Here is a 24962-nt window from a genome sequence, read left to right as displayed (position 1 = left end):
CGGTTCTTGAAACTTAGCACTTAGGAAGTGACGGGATGGCAAACATCGCAACCGCTCCCACCATTTCAAGTACGGCTTTTACGCTGCCGGTAGAATGCCGCTGCAAAGCGGGGAAAGCGAACGCTCCCACAGAACACGCTCAATTCATAAACATCTTACCCGCGGGTGGTTCCCACCGCAAGCACCACGAAAGGCGAGCGCCTGTCCAGCGAAATACGCTGCTCGCTAGGCCGTTATTTAGCCACCAGAGAGACTCAATACATGCTCCGTGCTTGCGGCCAAGAACATGGCGGACATGTGCAGTGCTGTTGTAGCCAGCTAGGGGCATCAGCACGCATCCAAACGGCGCAAGCTCATAAGCATCACGAGGAGCTAAGATAAAAGCTTATGCGTTCAGCAGAATGGGCCGTTTTTCCCACATTACCAACATGTGATTAGTATTATATTCGGATGACTCTCTACTTCAGTCAGGCATTAGCTTCATTATTCATATTAAATTCAGTAGCTTGGGAACTTTATTCGTTTTCGGTTGGACTTCGAAGAACAATTGTTTACATACCCCTACTCCCGTAGGTGCTATGGCTGATGTGAGATGGAGAAAGTTGGGCTAAAGAACTGAGTGAATGAAGGAAAACAGGCATGAGTCGACGTCCATTTTCCAGTTCGCCCATCATTATTTTGAGTTTTTTACTGTTTCCGTTAAAGAACTGTTTTGCTTAGTATTTTGAAGCCGCACTCACTGTGGCTTCGAAAATTCTGTATTCGCACATGCTCTAGAGGGAGCAATACTATATGTCACGCCAGACCGAACAATCCGATGGAAGCACAACAAAAATTCTTTTCGAACAGCAGTATTATCTAAAACATTCAGGCATTACCTCATATACAATCTCTCATCAGTGCGCTCCCAATATCTATCTATGGCCAATGCAGCATATTCTGTGCGATGCAAACTGTATGATAGAATTCTGCCAATTTTTCTCTCTATTTAAGAAGGGCAATAACATTCGCCGATCTCTCGTTTCTGTGAACAAACCCACAAGGTCTTTTTAATCTTACGCACATAGATTGTAGTTCGCAGGCTAGGTAACGTGATACATAAAAGAATGACTGTTAGAGAAGAGAATGCGATTCATGCGATCACATAAAAGCCCTGCACGCAACGTTCCTACCACTCTCGAGTGCTCAGCTTAAGGGAATAAATTCTTACAGGAGGGACAGTTTCAGCGATATCTTACCAATAAATATTAGGAATAATAGTTACGCATTTAACCGTTACTTTTATATTTTTCGTCCATTAGCGCTTGAGCCTGTCCTGATATATATAACATATATCTCACTGAGAACGTGCAGCAGGGAATGTTGTGCATGCTAGACACAGGAGCACAAAAAAGGTACACTGGCATAGGGAACAGGACAAGCTCTGAGGACAACACTTGTATATCATCGCCAACAGGTGCGACACAATGCGAATGCAATGAGAGACATACAAATATAAAATTAATTAGGGTAAAAGAAATAGCATTAAGCGTTTTAGTAGCTTGCGCCCATTATGATTCCATCACCTACCACCGAAATTACCTGGGAAGGAAGCGCTCATCCTAATCTCTTTCTACTTCTGGGTACTTTTTTTTGCCCACTTTTATCTTTCTGAGCATACAATTACCCTGGCTGCTTTGAAAACACTTTTAGCGCATGCGAACCTTAATTGGTTTTTTTTTTCTCATATAGAACTATTGAAACAGAAGTTGCGCTGATTCTTTTATTTTCTTAATCAATGCTTGGAGGAGGGAGGGCTGATTCTTTTCAGGTTTTCTTCTTTTCACATCCATATTTCGTCGTCATTTTTTTCACACACCTGTAAAGTACAATAAGTGCGCTGATTAATTGTGACGAAAAAGACGAGGCATTACTTAAAGCACAAAATAAAGAGTATGATTAATTGTGACGAAAAAGACGAGGCATTACTTAAAGCACAAAATAAAGAGTATGGCTGCGTACAAAGACGACTTTAACAAGAGGCATTGTTGTGAGCGTAATCTACTTTTTAGACACATACGCCACAGAGTACAATAAGAAGGTACAAAATATTTAATGCCACAGTCGCAGACTATGGAAAGACGCAATTGGAAAGCTCGATTGGCAGCAATATAGTTTGCTAAATTAGAAGAAAAGTGCAACGTTTGGTCAATGCTTCTCGCAGGGCCCGGGACGAGGCGAACCCGTTCTGTGGAGCACTCATATTTCGGGGAACTAAACGTTTAAGTTGTGAAATGGTGCGCGTAATGTGATTCTTTTTTCAGTATTACGAGCCACCTTCTCTGGCCTAGAACGTTGCATCGATTCCTGCTCATGGAAGTCAATAATACAATGATCGAGGCATTTAGGAACTTTTCCTCAAAAAGCACCACTTTTTACCGAAGAGGCAAAATCATTGAGAGTTTAAAAACATAGAAGCAGTGTAATCACAAGCGACCAAGTATCTGCAAATGTTTCAGTAAAGCTTCTCAGACCAAAGCTTCCTTCTCTTAACGGTCATCAACAGCCTGTCCATATCATTGAGAAATCAAAAAGAAAAAAAAAATCATCCACGGTATTTTAATATTTACTATTCCAAAACAATTCCTCCTCTCTCATAAACGATGCAGAGTTTAGTTCTATGCACAGAAAAGGCTTATATTGTGCCCACTGCCACGCTTCGACCGTTTTCATGTTTAGCCACTCCTTGTAATGTTCGGTTAAAAAAAAAAAAAAAAACAACGCTCAATTCGCTGTGTCTCTTTATATCGAAATTCAATTTAACCGGATATTTGTCTGTACGTGCATCTCACAGTATTCGTAAGAAATCTGACCGATTTCTTCTTGCTGAAATCATTATCAGGAGTCGCCGATTTGTACATCAGAGGAATGAAATCTGGCATTCGCTCGGGAGTACACTGTGGAGCCTCAAATATTTGGAGTGTCCATTTCCAAAAATATCACTGTTCACCAGCTCCATGCGAGAAAGAGTTGAAGGAGCAACGTCAGAATTCGTTAGCATTTTGGCCTGGTGCTGCTAATCGATTAGGAATTTCCTACGCAGCGATAAACGGGAAGCCAAACTCTGAACAAGGGCTTGAAGAAAACAAAACTAAATATTCCCATGTTTAGGAGGCAGCTGAAGCTAAATACATCATGTGGCAAGTATAAACATACAAAATAGACATTTCTACGTGTGCCGCCCTGCTCATTATTTGGAAACTGCGGATTTAACAAGGCTGCAAAGAATGAAGCTCGGAATTACGTCAGCGAGTCTCCAGCTGTAATAGGAAACCAATCTCTGTAAAATCTTATACATGGATGGAATAAAATTGCTTGGAATATTCTTATCTCATCGCGCTATCTCTCTCTCTCGTCTCGCCGCTTGTTTTTGCAGTACAGCGCAGTGGCAGACGGAGTAATCTCACTTAACTCCCTCTATGTTTAGTCGCACTTGGAAAGTTTTACTGATTCAGCTTTGATGGCTTACTCACATCGAAACATTTGTGGGCACGGTGCTCTGACGCACACCACTCCAGTAGTAACGCAGCGCTGACCACGGTGACAGATGCGGCCCTATAGGTAATAGACAGCAGTGAAGACACACGTATGAAAATACAACCGCGACTGCCTAGAAATGCTCATTGCTTGGTAAATAAATCAATTCGAAATTGTTAGTGAGTTTTGGCACCACGTGGGCAAGAATGTCAAAATAAACGTGAGAAAGTTTTGTTTCATGGGTATCAGTTCCCCTAGAATACCTAATTCAGAGCAAAGCGCTACCGCACTTACTCGATGGAAGGAGTTCCTAACACTGGTTTTGTGCAAAAATAAAGTGCTGAGTTGTATTGGTTTTATTGATTTATTAAATTATCCCACCGACAAAAAATACCGAAGGCACTGCAGTAGGGATCAATTCATATGAAATGCGTAATGCCATGGATAAGTGTTTTTGAGAAGATAGGGACACAGAATGGTGCAAAAAAAAAAAAAGCACTGGTGAAAAGCACTCGCCCACAGATCACATATTGAATGCTCTTGATTATTACCTTTTCTTTTGATGTCACCAACGTACAACACGTATCGTTCTTAAAGCAGCATCATATGGAGCACAAGTTTCGTCCTCCCTAAAATTATTCATGGGCGTTCGACAAGTGACGATTCCTTATATAATTCCAGCGAGTGTTTTCCTATAGCGCTCCATGTATATCTGAGGTCTTCGAGTTCTCGCTTACTTACCTTATACGCCATTCGTTACTCTAAATAATCTTCGCATTTCTAAAAGGTAAATTCACTATTCAGGCAGTAAACTCGATGTTGCCTTTATTGAGGAAGTAAAATTGACAATTGCCAGTTTAACAATAGAGGCTGCTTGTAATATGTGGAACATTGCACGCGGTATTAATCATTTAGTGAGCACACATGCCGCTTTTCATCCTCCAAATCGTGCTGTATTTAGGATCATAATTCATTACGTCTGCGTCCTGCGCATTTGATGCTTCACCGTTACATGAGCGCCTGAACTTTAACTACGTGTGTCTAACGGCTGACAGCAGTGTACGCTTTTGAGGCACGAAGTCACCGTCTCTTGACACAATGGTTATTGCGGGCCTTGTGGACATTTGTTAATTTCCTTTTGCTGTATCCTGCATCCTACGTTGTGTCCTTCACGTATTTTAAACCAACAAGTGAACGAGTTTATCCTTACCAGTACAATTTTCTGGCTTTTACTCAGAATATTTAAAATATAAATGGAGTTTCAACGCCGAAGCCAAATTTCTGAGGCGAGTGGATTCAAATTTCTCATCATTAAGGCACGGTTCCAGACATGGGTTGATTCAAGAGCAAGTGTGAGGAGCAAACGAAATATTTTTGTTTGCGCAGAATTTCGCTTCTCGCCAGTTTTGTAACTAAAAACTCGCTCTCTATGAGGTGTTTATGTATGAACCTAGGCTGTGAGGTATCCATGTTTCTTGTACAACGAAAAACCATTTTAATACCTTCGAGCAAGCGTAGCAAGTTACTCACGCCACACTGTTGGCCGCCTCCGGGTCCTCCAGGGAATCTGCCACTTCCCGGTCCACCCGGAAATCTGCCTCCACCGGGGCCACCCGGGAACCCGCCTCCTCCTGGACGCCCCGAGAATCCACCTCCTCCGGGCCTCCCGAACTGCTGAGCTTCTGCCAGCAACACTGAACGTAATGCATTATTGTTTTTCTTATCTCCTCTATGGGAATCTCGAACTTATCAGCAAGCGAAATATGTTGCTGATGTATCACGCATAATAGGGAAGCAATTAAATCTTGTTTCTTATTTTAGGTGGCCATTTTGTCGCCTTTTTCTATATTGTGTTATTTTTCGCGATATGCAGATGAGACATACAGATTTAGGTAGAACGCACACAGCACGTCCCATGCATATTGTGATTGGCGTGCAATGTCATATGTGGCGTCTGGTCATGGGAGCACTGAACTACCATATAGCGAAGCCTAATAATGAAAGGTGGCGAAATCACCATAAAAATGAAGGCAGTTGTAGTTGTAGCAGACCGCAAGACATATTAAAGAATTCAAGACCCAAGCCATTGCACGCAAAATGAGTAGAAAGAATCTAAGCCAATAGAAGGAAGAACAAGTGAGAATGTTGAACAATCAATCACAAAAGAAATGGGAGAAGATAAAGACATGAGGTCGTATGACTGACTGTTTCAACTAAGCAATGTCCATTTGCCAGAATTGTTTTTCGGTTGTTTGGCTTAACGAAATAGCTCGGAAGCAAAGCGGGAATACATCAAAGCTGGAGTTCAAAATCTCTTTTTGCACAAGTGTTTCGGCCAGGCGTTAGTAGTTTTTTTCAGGCTGGTAACGGCAGCACTTGACGCGAATGGATTGTGTAGGTGGACGCTGTAATTGTATTTAAGGCATAATTTAAACGGTTTTATTCCAATTATTTCACACTAAATGAAAAGGATTGCAAAACACGCCCTACGCCAGTATTCTCACAATCGTCAATCGTCTTGATATTTGAAAGATTGTAGTGATTTTTTTCTGGCAGTTAAAGAACGAGCGTGTTGAACTCAGTTTTCAATTCTTGTTTCCAAGGCGTCCTAAAACTTAAATATATTAACATCCAAAGTACTGCCCATGATCGCTGTTTGTGAATAAATAGCTAGTCGACAGGCAGAAATGAAAACCTGCTTGGTCTCTTAGAGTGTTTTAGAGGGATAGAAGAATAACGGCGCACGAGTGCGTTACCCAGAATGAAAGACGTACCCTTCGCCATTTCCGCGTAGTAATATTTTGTTGTTGTTTTGAAATGCTATTTGTTTCCTTGAAAAACTTAGCTACCCCAATGAAGCTCACTAGCAGGACCTTACTGTATTTTCTGAACTAGTCTCACCGAACTTACTTTTATGGTATGGCTCTACCGAGCATGATTTTAGAGTTATGCCGGCCTATGAGGATACATTATAGGAAAACAAAATCTCGTAATAATGGGCTATGCACTTGAGAGTTCCCTATCCGAGCTCTATAATAACCAAATGTACAAGAGGTCACATGTTTTTGCAAGAGCAACTGAGATTCCCTGGTCACGCATCCTCTCATGCGTCGTCTGCATCCCCACCTATATCGACTATGCATTCACAGTGCTGGTCAAGTATAGTTGGGAATTGGCACTTTGGAAACAGGCTGCCCTACCGAGGGCGCACGTGTTATGCCAAGCCCCCCCAGTGTTTTTTTTTTTCTCTTTTCTAGAATTGATGGCATGCTGACATATGTTGAAATGTAACCTTATCCATATGTTAAAAAATGCCCTTATGTACACAGCACCGGGGCCAACTACTGCTGCCACGTCGTGACTGAAGAGGGAACCGTTCGCCCTTTAAGGTTCCGGGACAACGCCACCGGGCGGCACGAGCGTCTTGGGACATAGGAGGTACCTATTGAAGGCTGCGTGGGGGCGCAGGCGAAGAAATTCAAGCCCACTTGACGCCGATCATTTAAGGCCAAATTTAAATACAACGTTTCCTTGTAACAACGATACTTCAAGGAACACCCCCTCACTCATATACTCTCCCTGCGAGAAAACAATGTGGCGATTTCGCCCACCAATCCATACGATCCAGGAACATCATGAACGGATGATTAACACCAAGCTGCCGAAGATAACGCGTATCTGAAAGCAATTTTGAACAGCAACCTACCGCTAAAATACGCGTTTGCATAGATTTAGCAACTTAATTCTCAGCCTTCACCGGCTTTTAATTCAAGTAAGTGACGTCAATATTTAACCTACTCCCTTCAAGGCTAAAACAATCAAATTCGTTTGTCACTGCTAATAATTTACCATATATATTTTGTTGCTCACTTCAAAAATAATATATACATATATATATCTCCCACAATGAACATAAAAATCAATAAAGCTTCAACGCTTTTCTTTAGCCCTAACGAGAACACAAGCACAGTGCACCTTGATACTTACCTGCTGACAGAAGAACCACTGCTAAGGCGAAGACCAATATCCTCATGCTGGCGTTCTTTCTGAGCACCAACAGTAAACTGAATGATCAAACGCATCAAGGAAGGGTCTTATAAGAAATAGGCCGTTTTTATTGGTCGGTAAAGACGCTAGAGGGACGCTTCCAATGTACAGTGAAACATCCCCGCAACTCGACAGTCTGGTAAAACAAAAACATAAGGGGGCATCTTCCAGGACGACCATGATAACCTTGTGCAAACTTGGGCTCGCTCAACTTCTTACTCGTTCCATTAGACAGCGTGGGTTTCGGAAAGAGCGAGACTGCTTACGCATGCTAAATGACATTGAACCGGTTATTTCCGATTCGAGTAGCGTTCACTCGGCACGTGTTGCCCATAAACAGGCCACCGTGTTGCTCGCTTTTCGTATTTTCTGGGACTTGCTTCATCGTTAAGAGGTGCAGTTCAACAACTTTGTTTATTTGCTTCGTTGGTAATCTTAAGCACGCTGCCAAACGCACGTAGGGGATAAAAGCAACGTGTTTAAAAACAGTCGCATTCGTCAGCAGTTAGTATGCCTCAAATGTTATAGTCACACGTTTGTTGGCGTTCAGACGGGCTGCCGCGAGAACTAATTTTCTTTTTCACATAAAGAAGCGGCAATATCCTGCTAGGTTGCAAGTCTTTAAAATCAAAGGTAATATGAATATAAAAATAAACGTTCGCTGAGAAAACCAGAAATGAAACGAAGGTGCCCCAACTCTAAAATGGTGCCGATGATGTTCCACTCGTCCGCTTTTATTGAAAGTATGAACAAAAAAGCGTGGTGCCAGCCCAGTTATTGAAACATACTCGGTAAGAAGACAGCTACAGAAGAGGACAGGACACAAAAGAATGCTCCTATCAACTGATTTTATTTTGTCGGCTAGTCACACTTATATATATAGCCACATCACATGTCACACTTGGATGGTTCTAGCTATCGCTTAGATGTTTTGGCAGACTAATATAACAGATATGAATAGTTTTATCGCCTCTTTAGTTGATAAAGGTGGCTATTGTCAGAGACAGGTTACAAAAAAGAAGGAAAATAGATAGGAAATAACTGCACATGACATTAGACCAGACACGGAAGGCCTGTTAGCGTTGTCAAATTTGTTATAAACAATTATCCAGAAAACTGCGCTCAGTGGAGTAAAGCTTATAGAGGGATCGCTGATGCAGTGGTCCGCTTTGTTTTCGATGTGAAGAGCTGAGAGAAAAACTCTTGCTTTTGTGCTGAAACTCCTGCTCAGAATATTTGCTTCTTTAAAGCCGGGCGCTTGCATGCCATTACATGCTTCACTAAGTTCGCGAGCTTATCTTGTTCCATTATGTTTTGTTTAACGGAGCACTCTAAAAACGTAATGAAACAAGATTAGCTCGCGAACTTAGTAAAGCTTTTAATGACATGCATTAAAACACGTCTCTGAGTTTGTTTTCAGGCTCGAACGTTGTTTTGCATAAAGCGATAATTTTCTTTTTTTTTTCTTTGATATAATTTAGGACTCTTCTGCTGCCTGAAGTCACTTGAATCTGATCGTGTTCTTTTTTTCAGCCGAATTCCTCTTAGTCCTGCACTTAGCGAGTACTAAAACATGTACAAAAATTCAATTGTTTGGATTTTTTGAAAATCATTCTATGACAACTCAGGAATATGGTGAGATACTTCTTTTATGAACACATTGATGGAGATGGTCTAAGCTTCCGACGAGCAGAAAATATCTCGTTCCCAGTTCGTCATGTCCTAATCGAAAAAGGGCAGCAAATGTTTTCTTGTTGCAAGCAAATTGAGACCACAGAAACTGTAGCAGCATCAAAATTTTCTCTAGTAACAATTACATGATTCCCAGCTCTTTTGGAAAGAAAAGCGCCAAAAAGAATTGTGAAAGCAGCCGAAAATGTCGCCAACAGGAGAACATTTATTTTGTTGCAAAAAATCGTCATCTTAGGAAAGAGCGACAATTTTCAACTTTATTTTGCTGCAATACTTATATTTATGACTTTACGCAGAGAAAATGGTGCTGTGCTACGTTGAAACTGTAAACACCTTCATTACATATGCTGGCGATGTGGGCGTGTTCTTTTAAGCATCCCATATAGCCAAGACGATTCAGCAGTAGTGTTAGGCTGGTTTCAGAATGGGTTATGTGAAAACCTATATATTCTACTGTCGCCAAACGCCCAGCGCTCCGACAATGAAGAGGGGATGGGTGCATGGTAGGGAGCATAACGGAGAGGGTGGGCATGTGGAAGATTAAACGCAGAAAGGAGCCACTTATCGCTGTCACTTCGCCTTAAAGGAAGGCTGGGAATACATATGCAAAAAATAAACAACCGAAACGTTTTTATTGATGCATCAATGATAGTAAGGCCAAATTGTTGACGCAAAAAGTAAAGCTACGACGGTTCTGGCGTCCACAGCGAAAATGGGGCAGATACGGCGCCCTTTCCGTTCCTCTTGACAAACTTCATGACGAAAAATTTAGCCTAAGTACAGAATAAATAATGGTAATTAAGGATAATAATGACAGAGGTAAATAAAAATAATGTAAAAACGAATACAAGCGAGAATAACAAGCATATACAATATACTCACAAAATCAAAAATAAAAATTTCAAGTAAAAGGATTAAACAGAAATAAACAGGTTAAAAAGTTTGTAGCCATCCGTAAACAAGATGGCTACAAAAAAAAAAGTCGTCCAACAGTAGTAGAGAAAAGCTCGAAGTTACATCAGAAGTACGAAATACCGTTTCGTATTTTTGAGATGGTTTTGTTGCTTTTCAACTAACATAGCTCACAAGTCGGCCTGCTGTAGAAGAAAACCTGCGGAGCGCGTTTTTGAAATGTAATATCAAGAAGCCAGAAACCGAGAGGAGGAAGATCAGCGGATATATTGACTATTATTTTGAAGTACTTCTTAAAGCATTCCATTTCAAATGTTTTTCCAGGAAAATGTCCAATATTCCTAAAAATGTTACATTCACGAGGCGAGCCAACAAGAAACACAAAATTCGCGTTCCAATATGTATCCAATTATCGAGAATCATGCGACGCGATTTGTCATTGCGGTGGCATGGCGAACCGCGTCTTTCTTACGCTTCACTCCTTTGTCCAAAGTAGCAATCTCTGTTGTGGAGGTGCTACAATTTTGAATATTGTTGCCATGCTGCGGCTTCCGTTCTTCGGTCGCCGACTAGGCGACGTGTGAAGGCAACGACATCCAAACGTCAGCACACAACGAAACTCAGGCAAAACGCTCATTGTATCAGTATCATCCAACACCAGCTACTACTCGAAGCACCTCGGTCGCAGTTTGAGCGGTAGATATTCCTTACCGCCCCATCTGATGGCCAGGTCCATAGCAATAAAACCAGAAGGGAGCTGCGCCCTCGTTGAGCGCGATGGCTCTGTCATGGTTTCAGATCCCAACTTCCAGTTTTCGCCTTTGCATGTGTTTTTGCGCATGCTGTCATGTATGCTTCTGTAGTTAGACTACAAATAACACTGAAATCGACCCTGGTCAGGCCCTCTGAAACGTATGTCATCTTTTCGTTCTCTGCTCAGTACTAGCGTCTTGTTTTCGATCGTGACTTTGTATTGGGCGGACATCGAGAAATCTGGGACAACGGTATACTCTGCAAGTGTTGGTGATGCAACGTTAACCAATGCGGCAAATTACTGTCTGCAACACAACAGCGCGAAGCTGTATGAAATGTTCCTTGGACGCCAAATAATTGTAGTAATGGGTGCAGGTATACTTGTGGCTGCAGTTAATTTTCCAAAAAAGAAAGACTGATTGAACCACTTCTTCCCCTCTCCTCACCGTGTGTCCGGTTAGGTTCAGTTGGAAAAGCGAAGGTTAAACTGTCTTAACACATCGTCAGGGTAAACATTGCCGACCTTGTTTTATACTGCGGTTAATTAATATCAAAAACTGCAAAAGGTAGATAGTAATAAAGGTAAACACGATAGATGCATATTTAATGTACAGTCTCAGGAATCGCCTCGTTTGTAATTTGTCCGGATGCTAAATCCACTCTTTCTCGGACTCCTGCTCATATAGCCGTCCTATCAAGGTTCAGATGTCAGAAAATTTCATAATTAATTACTTTTGGGCAATCGTTTTCATAGTGAAGCCAACTGCACTCAATGTCAGCTATAGGCCTCAGATATTTTAATGTTCAAATCGAATTTTGCGCAAAGAAAACGTAGACTGCACTTAAATGAATCATTTAAGGAGACTCAACAAGAGGCATTACCATTTTGATAAAGGGCACACTAATATCGCTCAAATAGAAAGAAAACAGTGATGACATTCCCATGCATAATAGGGACGCGGGCGACACATGTAATCGCGGAAGCAACCACAATTTTCAATCTAATTTTTTATCTGATTTACTCTGAAGTTTCATTTGTATAAATGTTAGAGAGAAAGGAAAAACGTACGTAGCCTACGAGGTCGATCGCTAGACTGCTGGCGGTTGCTTAACCCTTCCGACTATTATTATACTACACTTAGTAATGCTCGTCAACTGAGCAAAGGTCCGAGCCAGGTATGATAGCTGCATCATCGCGAAAACCTTCTGCGTGAATATCGATTGTTTTAATAGGAGGAGGAGGAAGATGAGGAGGAAAGGCAGGGAGGTTAACCGGTAAAGGAACTGGTTTGCTACCCTGCACTGTGGGAGAGGAGTAGGTGGGTATAAAAGTTGTGGATGAGAGAGAGATGGGTGATGACAATACAGTCACATCACAGTCATATTATGTAACATAAAAAATCATAGCCTTTCGATCAGTCCTGTGCTTTTCATAAAGCGAAGCAGTGCTAGGGAGGCCTTCACCGCAGACGATCGCCGTGGCCAGGGACCTAGGATCTTAATTTCAGTTAGTGGGCGTCCATCTAGACGCTCCAGCGCACGGCATAGACACTGTCTTTCCTTGCTGTATATGGCGCACTCACAAAGAATGGGGCCTATAGTCTCGTCGCACCCGCACCGTTGTTTTAATAAAGCCGCGAGAAGACGGCCTAGGCGCTAAATCCAGGAGCAGCAGTATCAATCGATTGTTTTGTGGCATGACTACTTTTCAAAAAGCTAGTATTTTCTGGACTGATAGTGCTACACTGTTAGCTTAACGGTTAGAAGGAACGTCTTCATTTCAAGCAAACCCGCGAGTGTTACTGTTCAAGTAGCACAAGTCACACAAATTGAAATCTGTTTTATTTGCATCAACAACCTTGAAGTGAACGATGGTAATATTCTTCAAGTCATCTTCTGTTTACTGGGAGATTTTCAACATGCCTGAAAAATAAGAAAAGTGCGTTGATAATTTCAAAATTTTATAGGCAATAATACCTTACGAAATCCCAATCATAAACGCAATGATCATGCACAAATGTTCTTTCAATATAGTAAACTAAACGAATTATTATAGTGAGCATTGTGTACTGCGGCAGTGCACAATTCACATAGGAAAATCAAAGGCTAAGCCTTATAATCTAAATGCACCGCCAGAGAGCGTCGAAGCATGCATGCCGAAAACTGTAACATGGTTGCATATTGTAAATGTACGAAGACTTGGCATCTGCTATATATTTGCATATGGATAAAAAAAGCCTACTCACGCCTTTGTGTTTTTTTCGCTATAAGCCCCGCGGCATGAGCACGATTAGGCAGCCGCAATGGATGTATTTGCCACAGGGCTCTTCAATTGACAAAATGCAGCCATTGTATGCAACATAACGGTCAACTCAGTGTTAAATAGTACAAGCTGGGGGGCCAGTTTGCCCAATTTTGGTTCAAAGGATGTATGCCAGAATGGACCGCACAAAGACAGATTCCCATTGTCCCTTCTATCTGTCTGTGTGCTCTCCGTTTTGGCGGTACATCTCTTCTAGTGATCAGTGTTAAATGTCATAGTTAATTTCGTGGGATAAAAAGGTTCATTAAAGCTTATAAAGTTGAACAAAATGTCTTAATTAAGACCACTTCTCGACTACATGCCAAACATTTGCGAAACTTTCTGCACAAGAGTAACCGTGAATATATCTGACATTTTTTAATGCAGACTGCATGTCAGCAGGAAGCTTCTTGCTACCACAAATTTATTTATTTATTTAGAACGTAAAGCAGGCTGAGCGCCCAAGAGGGAGTGGCATACAGTTACATACAATTCAAAAAAGCATGAAATCACAAGGTACAAAACACCCCAACACATTTAGTAGACCAGCGGAAGCGGTTATTACTACACATCAGATATGAGCACAATAAAAAACTGACGCAATCAAAACCAACACCCAAGATCGAACAGGAAGCAATTTTTCATAACTCATTATATACTTAAATATAGCAAATCTAAATATTTAAGAGAAAGAGCATGCAAACTATTCTAATCTGCAATTGTATTAGGGAAAAAGGAGAATTTGTATAAGTTGGTGCTTGCAAAGTGAGGCGCCAAGGAAAGGACATGAGAGTGGTGTGTCTGCTTAGTAGTAAGAGGGCGAACGTAAGGGGTAGGATTAAGCGCGAGTTTGTGCATACGATTGGCATAATTTAATGGTAATGTTCAGGCTACAATTTAATAAGTCAGTATTAACTTAGTAATCCTCACTTTAACAAATTACTAAATCGTGGTGCCCATTAACAAAAAATCCATATTCTCACAAAACTAAAGGGAAGCATTCAACTTCTGATACTTCTAAAATTTACTTTTTAAAAGCACAGCTGCTTATGTTCTCATGCGCAGGTCTACCCAAATTCTGTTGTGCACAAGCGGTTTATCTATGCAAGAGGAAAAGTAGCAGCGGCTGTTGTCGAGCTTGTTGGCTTGATTCTTCTAATGAATACGCAAAAAAGACGACACGAGGACAGTATAGACACGTTTCCACTCTCTTCGTGTCGTTTCTTTTTTTGTGCACCGCCGTTCTTGACATTGGAAGCTGGAGAGTATTGGCCTCTTTTATAGTTTTAGTATTGTTAAGAACCTTATGCCTTACTGAAAGTTTGGGAAACATTTCAATATATGACTACACAAATCTGTACTTTCTTGAGCTATCGACCGCGAGGCTCACAAATGTCAGGCTCCGCAAATGTCTAGAGAACTTAAACTGTCTGAAGAAAAAAATTAGGTAGCCATCGCAGAGCTGATTCATGCTTTCGGAAGAGTAATGCCCTTTAATATAATCTGCCATCACTCTCTCCCACACAGGGCAGAAATATGTACCTGGCTATTCTCTGCTAATTGGCTCGTGCATTTGTCGTGCATCTGTTAAGCACATAAGTAAATCCATTTGCAGCATCGAATGCGGTAGCGAAATACTCTGAGGCAGTAGAAGCACATCACGAAACCAGAAAAGTACCAAGTATTGCAACCTGCAGAACCTCAGCAGTATTCTCAATCACACGAAAGCGCTAGTGGCAAAATAAGGAAACAGCCATATTTCTTCTATTGCGAAATGTGTGTTACGCATCTGGCCAATTCACGCTTTACATTAGAACAATTAGAGAAGCGTTCCGTGAATGAAACGCTAAATATTGAAGTCCTAATTACAAACTGACTAATGTAGTCCAGTGACACAAGATTTTATAAAAAAATATGCTGATACAATTTGTCGTGGACTTTGCTGGCTGAGCATTCTTTATGTAACGCTGAGAATTGGGAGCCATAAAAAGATTGCACAGAGCCAGTTATAAAGTTGTGAACCCATTCACTGCACTGGGCTAAAACGTTGGGTTCATCATGATGACAGATGCCGCTTTATATGTAACATACATCGATAAACACACAGATCTGAATGTGCAATCCACAACGCAGATAAAAATGTTTCTCCCGCGTTTCAATAACTTAAAAGCGGATACAATTCGCATGCATTAGAAGCGCATCAGTCCTAAGAAGCCGTTTATTACGTGGTTAGACGTCCCTCTGAAGCATTCAGGGCTTATTGGCTCAATGCCCTCGCACTTGCCAAAACGTATATTGACAGCATAAAATTTAGCCACAGGAAAGAAGAGCGCGAACCTATCGTGGCCAGAATAACTGTCAGTGAGTAACGTCCGAGCAAGGTTGTTGCAAAACTAACAAGAGATAATTTAAATAATTATGCAAACATTCAGGCACTCTGCTCAGCGTTCATTCGAGGCTGTAGATTTAAGCCTCTTTCTCTATACTAATGCAAGTTATTGTGTTCATTATTACCGTGCAAAACATTTTACAAAAAATCAAAAAGGATAAAAGGGGATTTAATAACAGCAATTTATTTCGTAGTATTGAAGGGGTTGTACCGAAAGTTTTTATTATCGGTTATAAATTTCAAGTTCTGTTTAATATACGGTTCATTCTTAAGGCCCAGAAAAAACCCTGCTGCCTAGGAACGTTCAGAGGAGCGTATATAACAATCAATATATGCGGATTAGATGAAGACTACTAGGCATTAAGGACGAATTTTTCCACACCGGTCACAATGTTTCCCTGAGACGAAAGTTTAACGAATACTTCACATAAACAGATCCTCATGCTGCTTATTCTCTCTAAATTATTTCGCATCTCCAAAGCATTTGTCAGAAATCAATTTGAGCCCCCTAGAGCTAAGGAGAATTTTACTCTGATACTCTGAGTAACTGCAGTACGTTTCTTACTCTGTTCCGCCGCCGCCTCCGGATCATCCTTGGAATCCACCACCTCCTGGTCGGCCCGGGCGTCTGCCTCCTCCAGAGCCTCCATGGAATCCACCCCCTCCTGGGCGTCCAGGATATCCACCTCCACCGGAGCCTGGGAATCCTCCACCCCCTGGTCGTCCCGGATATCCGCCGCCACCCGGGCCTACTGGGTATCCTCCACCACCTGGTCGTCCGGGATATCCGCCGCCTCCTCCTGGGCGTCCCGGAAATCCACCTCCTGGTCTTCCCGGAAATCCGCCTCCACCGGGCCTTCGCTGAGCTTCTACCAGCAGCACTGAACAAGTACAATTGCTGTTTTTTGTTTTCGCTCTTCCAAGTGCAAACTAGAAGAACAATTATTTTATTATCTGCCTCAAAAACCTGCACGCAAATATTGGAATTCGCACAATCCGAGCACAAACATTTCTCGTGCATAATTGTGGCACGCCACAAGCGTCCTTCCTCTTCGCTAACCAAATTCAATTTTACAGTGCAGGAGGGGACCCTGAAACTACAGACGCTAAGTCAGCCTTTGTGGTCAGCATGCAAGGATGTCAGGCCTACAGACAGCAAGCGTAAGTCCAGAACTACACCGAATAGTGGAGTGAAGCTGCTCTGCAGTTCAGTCGATGCTTCTTTTTCGGGCCAGAAACGACAATGCTACCGTGTAGCAGCACCTCATTTCGCACAAGAGCTAGGCAACTTTCTCATTCCTATGGTACCACCCATATGTGTACGCATACACGGATTCCACATACAGCAAGATGACATCGCTAGCCATACCTGCCCCTTCCCCATCAGTCGACAGCAAAGAGCATCAGACTCATTACAAGAGGCTACTCAAGAAAATCTCAAGAAAATGTCTTAAAGTGATTTGTCCAAGAGAGTTTTAATCGTCCGTGCCACATATACTCCACATTAAAACTTCATCCTGAGAAAACTAGATGAATGTATCATTTTTGTTGAAAAAGCAATTATGCCTTTTGCTTGTCTTAATGGCGTCCACATCTATTGTGCAGTTCAACATCATTGTACCCTATAGAATTAGCGCACAACTATTACAAGCCTACAATGAAAATAAATTATGCGCCTAACCTTCAGCGCTAACGCACATTACATGCCGCAAAAACTCCAACATCCCGTCCTTAGAGCCCACCAGAACCTCCTGACTGCACTCTCTAAATAATAGAGCAACACCTACAAACCGTCCACGTTTGCAGTAATACGCTCCACGTGCACCATATTGGGTGAAGAAAAGTGTAGGCAAACGCAGTGAGTTCGACCAATAGCAAATTACCTTACGTCTGCTACTCCCAGTCAGCTCACTGCACTGATCCCAAAGCTGTCCCATTAGCTTAATCGGCAAAACCCTAGATAATTCATGACAGCGTCAATAACACCCACCGTCCCATTGAAAGCAGAACCAGCAGCCATTTTCTCCATTCCAATACAAACGATATCCATTCTTATACAAACGATTCACGCGAGCTAAGGCCATCATCTACAAGCCAAGGCATGCAGAAATTTGGGTTTCCTGAAGAAACCCCACCCCACATTCCACTCTACTCATTGCTGCATTGTATTGAATGCATTCACCTATACAACCCCTCTCGGACTCACCACGTCAATCAGGCAGTCCTTACATTCTATGGCCTCATCTCCGCTCAATGAGAATATGTGTTATCTATCTTTGATACGGATGACCAGCGTAATCTGACGGATCGGACTACGCTTCGTGCAGTCTCCGCTAGAGCCCTCTATGACGGCTCCTCCAGGTGCAGCTAAACTTCGTATTGAGTCGGATAAATCTTTTACATCTTCAGTGACGTCATGGGTACACTTGACATATAGCCGTTGCGCTGAAGATGACAGTATGAACCTTAAACCTTGCTGAATATTTATGTGGGCATGCTTTCAGCATCGTGTATTTTGTGATTTATTATAAGGCGAGATATAACTCGAAGTAACCCACTTGCGCAGCTCCTCACTACATATCATACGCGTTAACGGAAATCTATATCGACTGGCAGAGTGTATAGTGTTGCTAGCCAATCGCGGGTTTATGCTCGACACAAGAGAACATGCGGGAGCCCTGATTGCATGCATGCCTCGCGGAGAGTTTACCCCCTCTTATTTCAAATTTTTTAAAGCAGCAATACATGGCATGGCGATTTCGTTGCAAGCTGCTTCGGCATTGGCATGTGTTTTCAATGCACCTTTATTGTCAGCCTGAAGACATACCTTGAGAGCGATATGAAACAGAAAAAGAGAATGATGGTGCACTTATCTAGTCGCATCAAAATGGACCAATTCAAGAAGGCGTTGTAGTGACCTGGGGAGTGGCTGCAGGCAGTGCACACTGATTAATGTCATATTGGCTTGCCAATCTATACTCAATGTTTTTGATAGTGAATTCAAAGTCCGACAGACACAAATCCAGCCTAGTTGCAATATTTGCACATTTTATCAATGGCTTAGCAAAGAACAAAACTTTCTTGAGTCATACATAGTAAATTTTGGAACTATCAGGTGACATTTATACGTTCCCTTAAGAAAATCAAATGCTGAGATTGCAGTGTAATACCTTGCGAGCCATAAGCTTTTCTAGGGCACACTAGCCGAAAGCCAGAATTTTAAAGTTCCTACGCTCACTATACGCATCGAGTTAGCATAGCGGTTGCTGCTGCGGTTCTTCGCTATCGATATTCTTTTTCACCCTTTTCATACCCTTAAAGCCAACTTAATGGGGCTGCGGTCTTCAAATGTTTGGTTACCTTAGTGATGGCAGATACGTTCAGCTCGCTAGTTCTTCCACGCTTTGTCTCAACAAGATTAGGTGCACGCTGGGGATTCGCCTTTCACCATATATAGAGTGGGCTTAGCAATCACATATACAGTGTAAGAAATTGCTAACATGTCGAAAATTATGAATAATGTTGTCAGTGCTCTTATTATAATTTTGGCCTCTCCTTGTTTTGTTGGCGCTCCAGTTTGTGCAATATTGGCGGACACTATGCTATGAGGCACCACTGACCTAAACCGCTCAAGGCAACAAGTCCAGCTACTCCTACTGGGTGAGCCTGAAGAGGCAACTGCTCTTTGTTGATGCTTCTATGATGTGATCCCCCCCCCCCCACCTCATACACATACGCGCGCACGCATGTATGCACATTTACGTAGCAGCAGCTGCAGCCAGTACTGCATATAATGTCGATAAAGTAGATGTTCCTCATTATTCATAAAAGACACTGGACCTCTGCCGCCATTTTCCAGTTATTTCTTGGTGTAATTTGTTTGGAAGGACAATAAACTGTGAATTAAAATATGATGCCTACTGCTATAACAAGATACCTTTTAAGTTAGGTAATGACCATCATCCGCATGGACATACGCACTAACAATAGGCGATTTCTTAATATCAGCTGTGGCCGCAGGGGTCAGATCTCTTCATTTACATCTGATATTTACTGCATAAAATTTTCAATCATTTTCACTTCATGTTTTCCCAATTCCAAATGCGCTATTGTATTTATAAGTTATTAGACGAATATACTGTTTATACAACTTGAATACCAGCTGAATTGAAACTACTGCCTTTCACCGAAGCATAAAATAAGCACAATGCGCCATTTCACTTACCTGCTGAAAACAGAACGACTGCCAGGGTTAAGACCAATGCCTTCATTGTGGAGTTCTTTCTGAGCAGCAGGCACAGACTGAATGCCCAACGCGAATCAAGAGACAGCCTTATATGAGAGAAGCCCTTCTTAATATGCGATACACACACAGACGGACGCTTCCACCGACCAGTCAAACATCCTTACCACGCAGCTGGAAGAAGGAATAAAAACACGAAGGGATATCTTCCGGACGGCCTTGATTATCTTGCGCAAAAAAGGGCTCGCATGGGCTTTTGACCTGCTGCAGACGAGAGAACGGGCTGCAGAAAGAACGAACCTGCTTACGCGCGCTAAATGACATTGAGCCGACAATTTGCTATTCGCCTTGCGTTATCTCAGCGCGTGTTGCCCACAAACATCTCGCAGTCGTTTTGGCCCATTTGCTTCATAGCTTTAAAGAGAGGTTAACTTTAGGTTTCTTTTGAGACATTTGCGTTTAGGTAATCCTTAAACTAATGTCAAGCTTGTGTAAGAGATGAATCGTAGGCTCCTAAAGAAGAACGTCTAAATCGTGTTACTATTTAGCACTTAACTGTGCTCTCACCTTGTATTCATCTGGTTCTTGGCATGCAGGGAGACACTGCCAAGTCAGGTATTTTCCGCATAAAGAAGCCGGAATCTCAGTGCAACGCTCCAGGGCCATTGCCTTCTTGTTTTGCCGCCCTTCGAGTGCCGGCGTTGAAAAACAAAAGTTGCTATCAGCTTAAAGGGGGGGGGGGGGGGGTCACAGAGAAAAAAAGAAAAATAATGAAGTTAGAGAAGAAGCTTAGAGGTGCCGAGGATGCTTCGAATGCGTCCATTTTTATTGGCCCCATAAGAAGTCCATTTTGAGGTGCTTTATCAGCGTGGCATCTTTCTGTCACAGCTGGAATATCACAAATTTGCAAAAAAGGATATGTACGAAAATAGGTTTTGCACTAAACTGGAAACTAGATTCATGAAACTGCGAGCTGTGTATGGAGATTCGTTGCATACATTTCTCGGACTGGGCAGTCTTTAGAATTGAGGGTCAGGGGGTCCGAGTTAGCTTTTTCGTAGTAATATACATATAGTTATTTAGTCTTTTCCAGTAAAGATACAGGCAAGATCGTCGTAGATTCAATAGTGCTATTAAATCATGCGCGAGTTCACTTTATTTACTCACATCAAGGAATCGGGGGACAGGGATCTCTGATGCAGTGTACTTGTTGGTGAAAGCAACGTTGTCCAAAGCGGCAAATGTCGACCTGCAAAAGAATATAGCCTGCCATTCCCCATTGCCGCTGCAAGGTAACATTGAAGCCGAGTGAAACAAGTTTAAAGTGTGGGTTGTATCAGGATATTTAATAACTATCGAAATACGATAGTTATATGTACGACCTCATTACCCTATGAGTCATGTGGCGTGCAGGCTGAGTTGCAGCTAGTTAGGATAAGATATAATCCATGACGAGACCGTGAGTGCTGCTGAACAAGTTTTATAACCCAGATTATCGATGTTAAAAAGGTGAAAATATTAGAAGATAACAAGAGAGACCAAGGGCCTAATATGTTTAAGCTACTGATCTCGGATATGGGTCCCCTAAAAATTTCTCATAATGCAGAATGCACTATTTTGTGGCCTTCTGCTATGCGAGGCGCTGTCTCACAGTCATGATTAAACAAATACTTTAACGATCGCTTTTCAAAATAATTTCTACCAGAAGCGACAACCATATTCTTATGAGTTTAATACCATACTTGTTCGGGAATTCCGGCTATTTTTGATCAAGACTCCGACTGCTTTTGCTTAGTTGCGATATACATGAATACTATAAATGCGGCAGAGCAGAACTACTATTGAGAAAACCCATCCCATTTGCAACCTAGGCCAGAGTGACGAAAAAATTATTTTACTAATATAAATTCTGTGTAGCAGAGAAGGCGATGTGCAGAAGAGATGAGGACGCGTGGTCTCGGAGAAGGTAAAGGGCTAGATTCGTCGCGTTTCATCATGCTTACCGATTAGAAATATATGAACAAGTACCCTGGCAGAGCTACGTAAGGAGCAGAGCATGGTGGCTAAATAACGAGAAACTACAACCTATTTATTACAAAAATAAGAACATAATCTGTTTGCTATACAAACTAATTTATGTATGCATTTGTTTAGTAAGGATGGAAGGTAGTGGGACAAAAATTAGCGCTTGCAGAATGTACAGTATTGGGGATTTCCCGTACAACCACATTTCATCTTTGTTATATTACGAACTGTTTAGTACCAGATTCCTCGTATAACGCCGTTTGATTGGCAGTTAATTTTCCCATCGATTAAGTAACTTTTAAATGATATGCTCTTTACAGCACTTACAAGACCTATAATTCAGATCTCCGTCTGTAGTTACTTTAAAAGGATTGCTCTTTTGTCGACAGTCACATACAATTGGCGATATTGACTTGCAAAGCACGTGACACCATACCAACTTAGCGGGACCAGGCGACCTCATATGTTCACTACAGAAACATTCTAGCGCTTTCTCTAAGACCGGCTTTGCGTTCCCCCTAAGCACAGCCACACACTGGTATTTATGGCCCTGTGATGAACCTGAATTAACCCCCCAAGCTTGATGGCGACTTCATTTCAGGAAACTTTTCGCTATTTCAAATCACCTTTCTCTTCAAAGATGTAAAGAAAACTACAAAAGGAGTACCGCATCTACCTATGGTTTTCTTTGTTTTATTGGGTTTAACGTCCCAAAGCAACTAAAGCTATGACAGACGTCCCCAAGGCTATGAAACGTCTAAAGTTTTAACGCACCATTGGGCGCCAGGATAAGAACGAGCGCCCTAAACGTAGAGGGCAAGTTATCTGTAGCTGATATCCATCAGAAGCTGATTAAACACGGGAGCTGCTATTTATGATACGCTACGCTCACGCAGGCAGGGACGCCGTCCAAATCCTCGGAACGTCATTAGGAAAGCAGAAAGGGTCACGCTGTTAGATAGATACGACGTGGGAATTCGAAATTATTACGCTTTCTAAAACGAAGTGGTTGACGGTGCTCCAGCTGCTACAATCTTTAGTAGATCTAAGGCTGCAGTCTAAGACTTCGCGATTTTCTGACACAGACAGTAAGTAGCACATGAAAGCAGCTTTTCGCGGCGGTTGTGTGACGAGAGGTACACAGTATCCCGCCACCTACCTCAAAAACGACCAAACTAAATTATGCAATGTACAGCTACTTTAAATACAGTGGGCATTTCAATGACAATCTGAAGCGTCCTTAATCACCAACTATTCAATTTCAAACACTTTTCTTAACACGACTGCGTATAGATTTAGGGCAACAGCGTGGACTGATGGGTGTATTGGTACGACATTGTAGGGAAGGAGCATTGCATCACCACAAACACGAGGGAGGAAGGTACGAGATACAGCGCTTACTAACAACTGATAGTTTTATTCAGGGTGCTTCTGATTTAGTACAAGTAGTCACCTTTGGTAAAGGAAGAAAACAACACGGGAAAACAGGACAATAAGACAAAAGCTGATGCAGGAAACTCGTGTTTCCTTTTTTTTTTTTAGACGGTGAGGGATGGAGTACTAACGCATGCCGGATCTAGCTTCGCAATCTCTTAAACCTCAGCGATCTCTCTTGTGACCGTATCTTTGTAATATGCCACAATTTCACACTTGTCGAACAGCGCATGACAAGCACAATCACTGCAATAAATTCCGATATTGCAAGCAGCATTTTTTACATTATTGCAGTGTTCCCTGGACGCGAATGCCTCGTAACAGCTAGAAAGAGGGTTAAGGAACTATGTTTAAGTTTCAATTTAGAGAAGTTCTCACCTTCAATTGAGAAGTGCCCAAAACTAAGACCTGAACATGTTCTTTGCAGCAAAACCTCTACAAAATTGACGTCCCCTTGCACGCCAATGTCTCGAGAATGGCGCGTGGCAAAAGTGCTTGGGGAGATTTTTTACAAAAAAAAAAACAATATTTGCTAACTATTGAGGATCCCTTCCAGGGCAAGTCATCTGACGACGCAATTAATTTTCTAAAGGATAACAAGGACAGGCGGTTGTGTGCTTTTTCCATTGACGTAAAAGATTTATAATTCTCTATTCCTCATAACAGCCGTATGACTTGCATTAGTGACGCGATTGACAGTCACGGAGCGGTAGGCTTTCAGAATGCAGGCCCCTTCATGAATAACTTTCTAACCTTGCTGCAAACCTATCTTCAATCTGCTTATGCAGAATGGGATGATCGTATCTTCATCCAGAAAGAAGGCATCTGCATAGGAGCGTGCATCACGCCGTTGATCAGTGACCTGTATCTATCTATGCATGATAGAAAACTTAGATTGTTTCCAGGGTTCCAACGTCACAAAGGTTTTCCGTTTTGTTGATGATTACTTGATTTTGACTGATTGTGACCGTGCAGGTTTTGACATAGTAAATTCGATCTGTTCAGTTTTCTCAAAGTCCTTCAACCTCTTGCTATTACTCATGAAATAACTGCCAATGATTGCATTATGCTTCTTATTTTTACTCTTTATTTCACTGATCTACATGTGTGCTGGCTCTTCAAACCTAGTGAAGGAAAGCCGTTACTTCCGTACTGTTCCAGCCACTCCAAACTTGTAAAACGAGGTATTGCTGCGTCCTGATTTAACAATGCCTTTAAGAAATCTTGCTTGCATATGACTCGTCACAACTCTTCATTCCAGGCTCAGAGGCTCACACTTATGGTTATTCCATTATATTCTCGCCTCAATAGCCGAGGGGAAGTTAAAAAAGTTCAAATGGGGCACTACTTCTCCTTGAAGTAAAAACAAATGTGGCTGTTATTGCGTACCTTCATGCAGTCTCTCACAGTTTGAAAAGAATCGGGAAAAAAAAGAGAGTGAACATTGTATTTTCGGCTCCGCTGCGATTGGGTATCATGTGCGCACGTGTAAATGCACAGGGAAAGCATGTAAAAATTGTCCCTGTCGGCATCAAGAAGCACCAAAGACGTTTTCCCCCTGCAAATGCAACATAGCCTACTTTTTCCCTGTGTCCTGTGGCGACTATTGTGTTTGTCAAACTAGTCGTTGTCTAAACGACAGACTCAGG

The 24962-nt window shown here is 42.0% G+C and overlaps 1 protein-coding gene and 2 long non-coding RNA genes across 4 annotated transcripts in view; 1 reads left to right on the top strand and 2 right to left on the bottom strand.

Annotated features, from left to right (window-relative positions):
- LOC146208451 (uncharacterized) overlaps positions 1 to 24962 on the top strand; it is a 138407-nt gene that overhangs the window by 98300 nt on the left and 15145 nt on the right. Inside the window, exons 3-7 of one of the 2 annotated variants that reach the window (XR_014704988.1) lie at positions 5079 to 5216; positions 6846 to 6954; positions 16253 to 16500; positions 16689 to 16772; positions 19188 to 19271. This is a non-coding gene — a long non-coding RNA (uncharacterized LOC146208451). The remainder of the gene's footprint in view (positions 1 to 5078; positions 5217 to 6845; positions 6955 to 16252; positions 16501 to 16688; positions 16773 to 19187; positions 19272 to 24962) is intronic. The other variant, XR_014704989.1, reaches the window with a different exon arrangement.
- Positions 1752 to 7602, bottom strand: LOC146208453 (uncharacterized). The gene is made up of 4 exons (XR_014704986.1): positions 7504 to 7602; positions 5047 to 5210; positions 3513 to 3594; positions 1752 to 1858 (listed from the first exon to the last, which is right to left on the bottom strand). It is a non-coding gene; the product is annotated as an uncharacterized LOC146208453 (long non-coding RNA).
- LOC146208452 (uncharacterized) lies at positions 12761 to 19917 on the bottom strand. The gene is made up of 3 exons (XM_084593838.1): positions 19837 to 19917; positions 16177 to 16492; positions 12761 to 12843 (listed from the first exon to the last, which is right to left on the bottom strand). The coding sequence occupies exons 1-2, from the start codon at positions 19880 to 19882 to the stop codon at positions 16200 to 16202; spliced, it is 339 nt and encodes a 112-aa protein (XP_084449964.1). The 5' UTR covers positions 19883 to 19917; the 3' UTR covers positions 12761 to 12843; positions 16177 to 16199.

The sequence above is a fragment of the Amblyomma maculatum genome, chromosome 1 (genome assembly GCF_055883805.1).
Source record: "Amblyomma maculatum isolate TAMU_Amacu chromosome 1, ASM5588380v1, whole genome shotgun sequence".
Lineage (NCBI taxonomy): Eukaryota > Metazoa > Arthropoda > Arachnida > Ixodida > Ixodidae > Amblyomma > Amblyomma maculatum.
The sequence above is the reverse complement of the archived record's forward strand: the minus strand, read 5'-3'. Positions and strand labels throughout refer to the sequence as shown.

Bases quoted from the DNA above. Each gene is read 5' to 3' on its own strand.
- LOC146208452 (XM_084593838.1), bottom strand. From the start codon at position 19,882: ATGAAGGCATTGGTCTTAACCCTGGCAGTCGTTCTGTTTTCAGCAG. The intron at 16,493-19,836 runs GTAAGTGAAATG...GTACTTGTTCAG, and splicing joins AGTCGTTCTGTTTTCAGCAG to TGCTGCTGGTAGAAGCTCAG.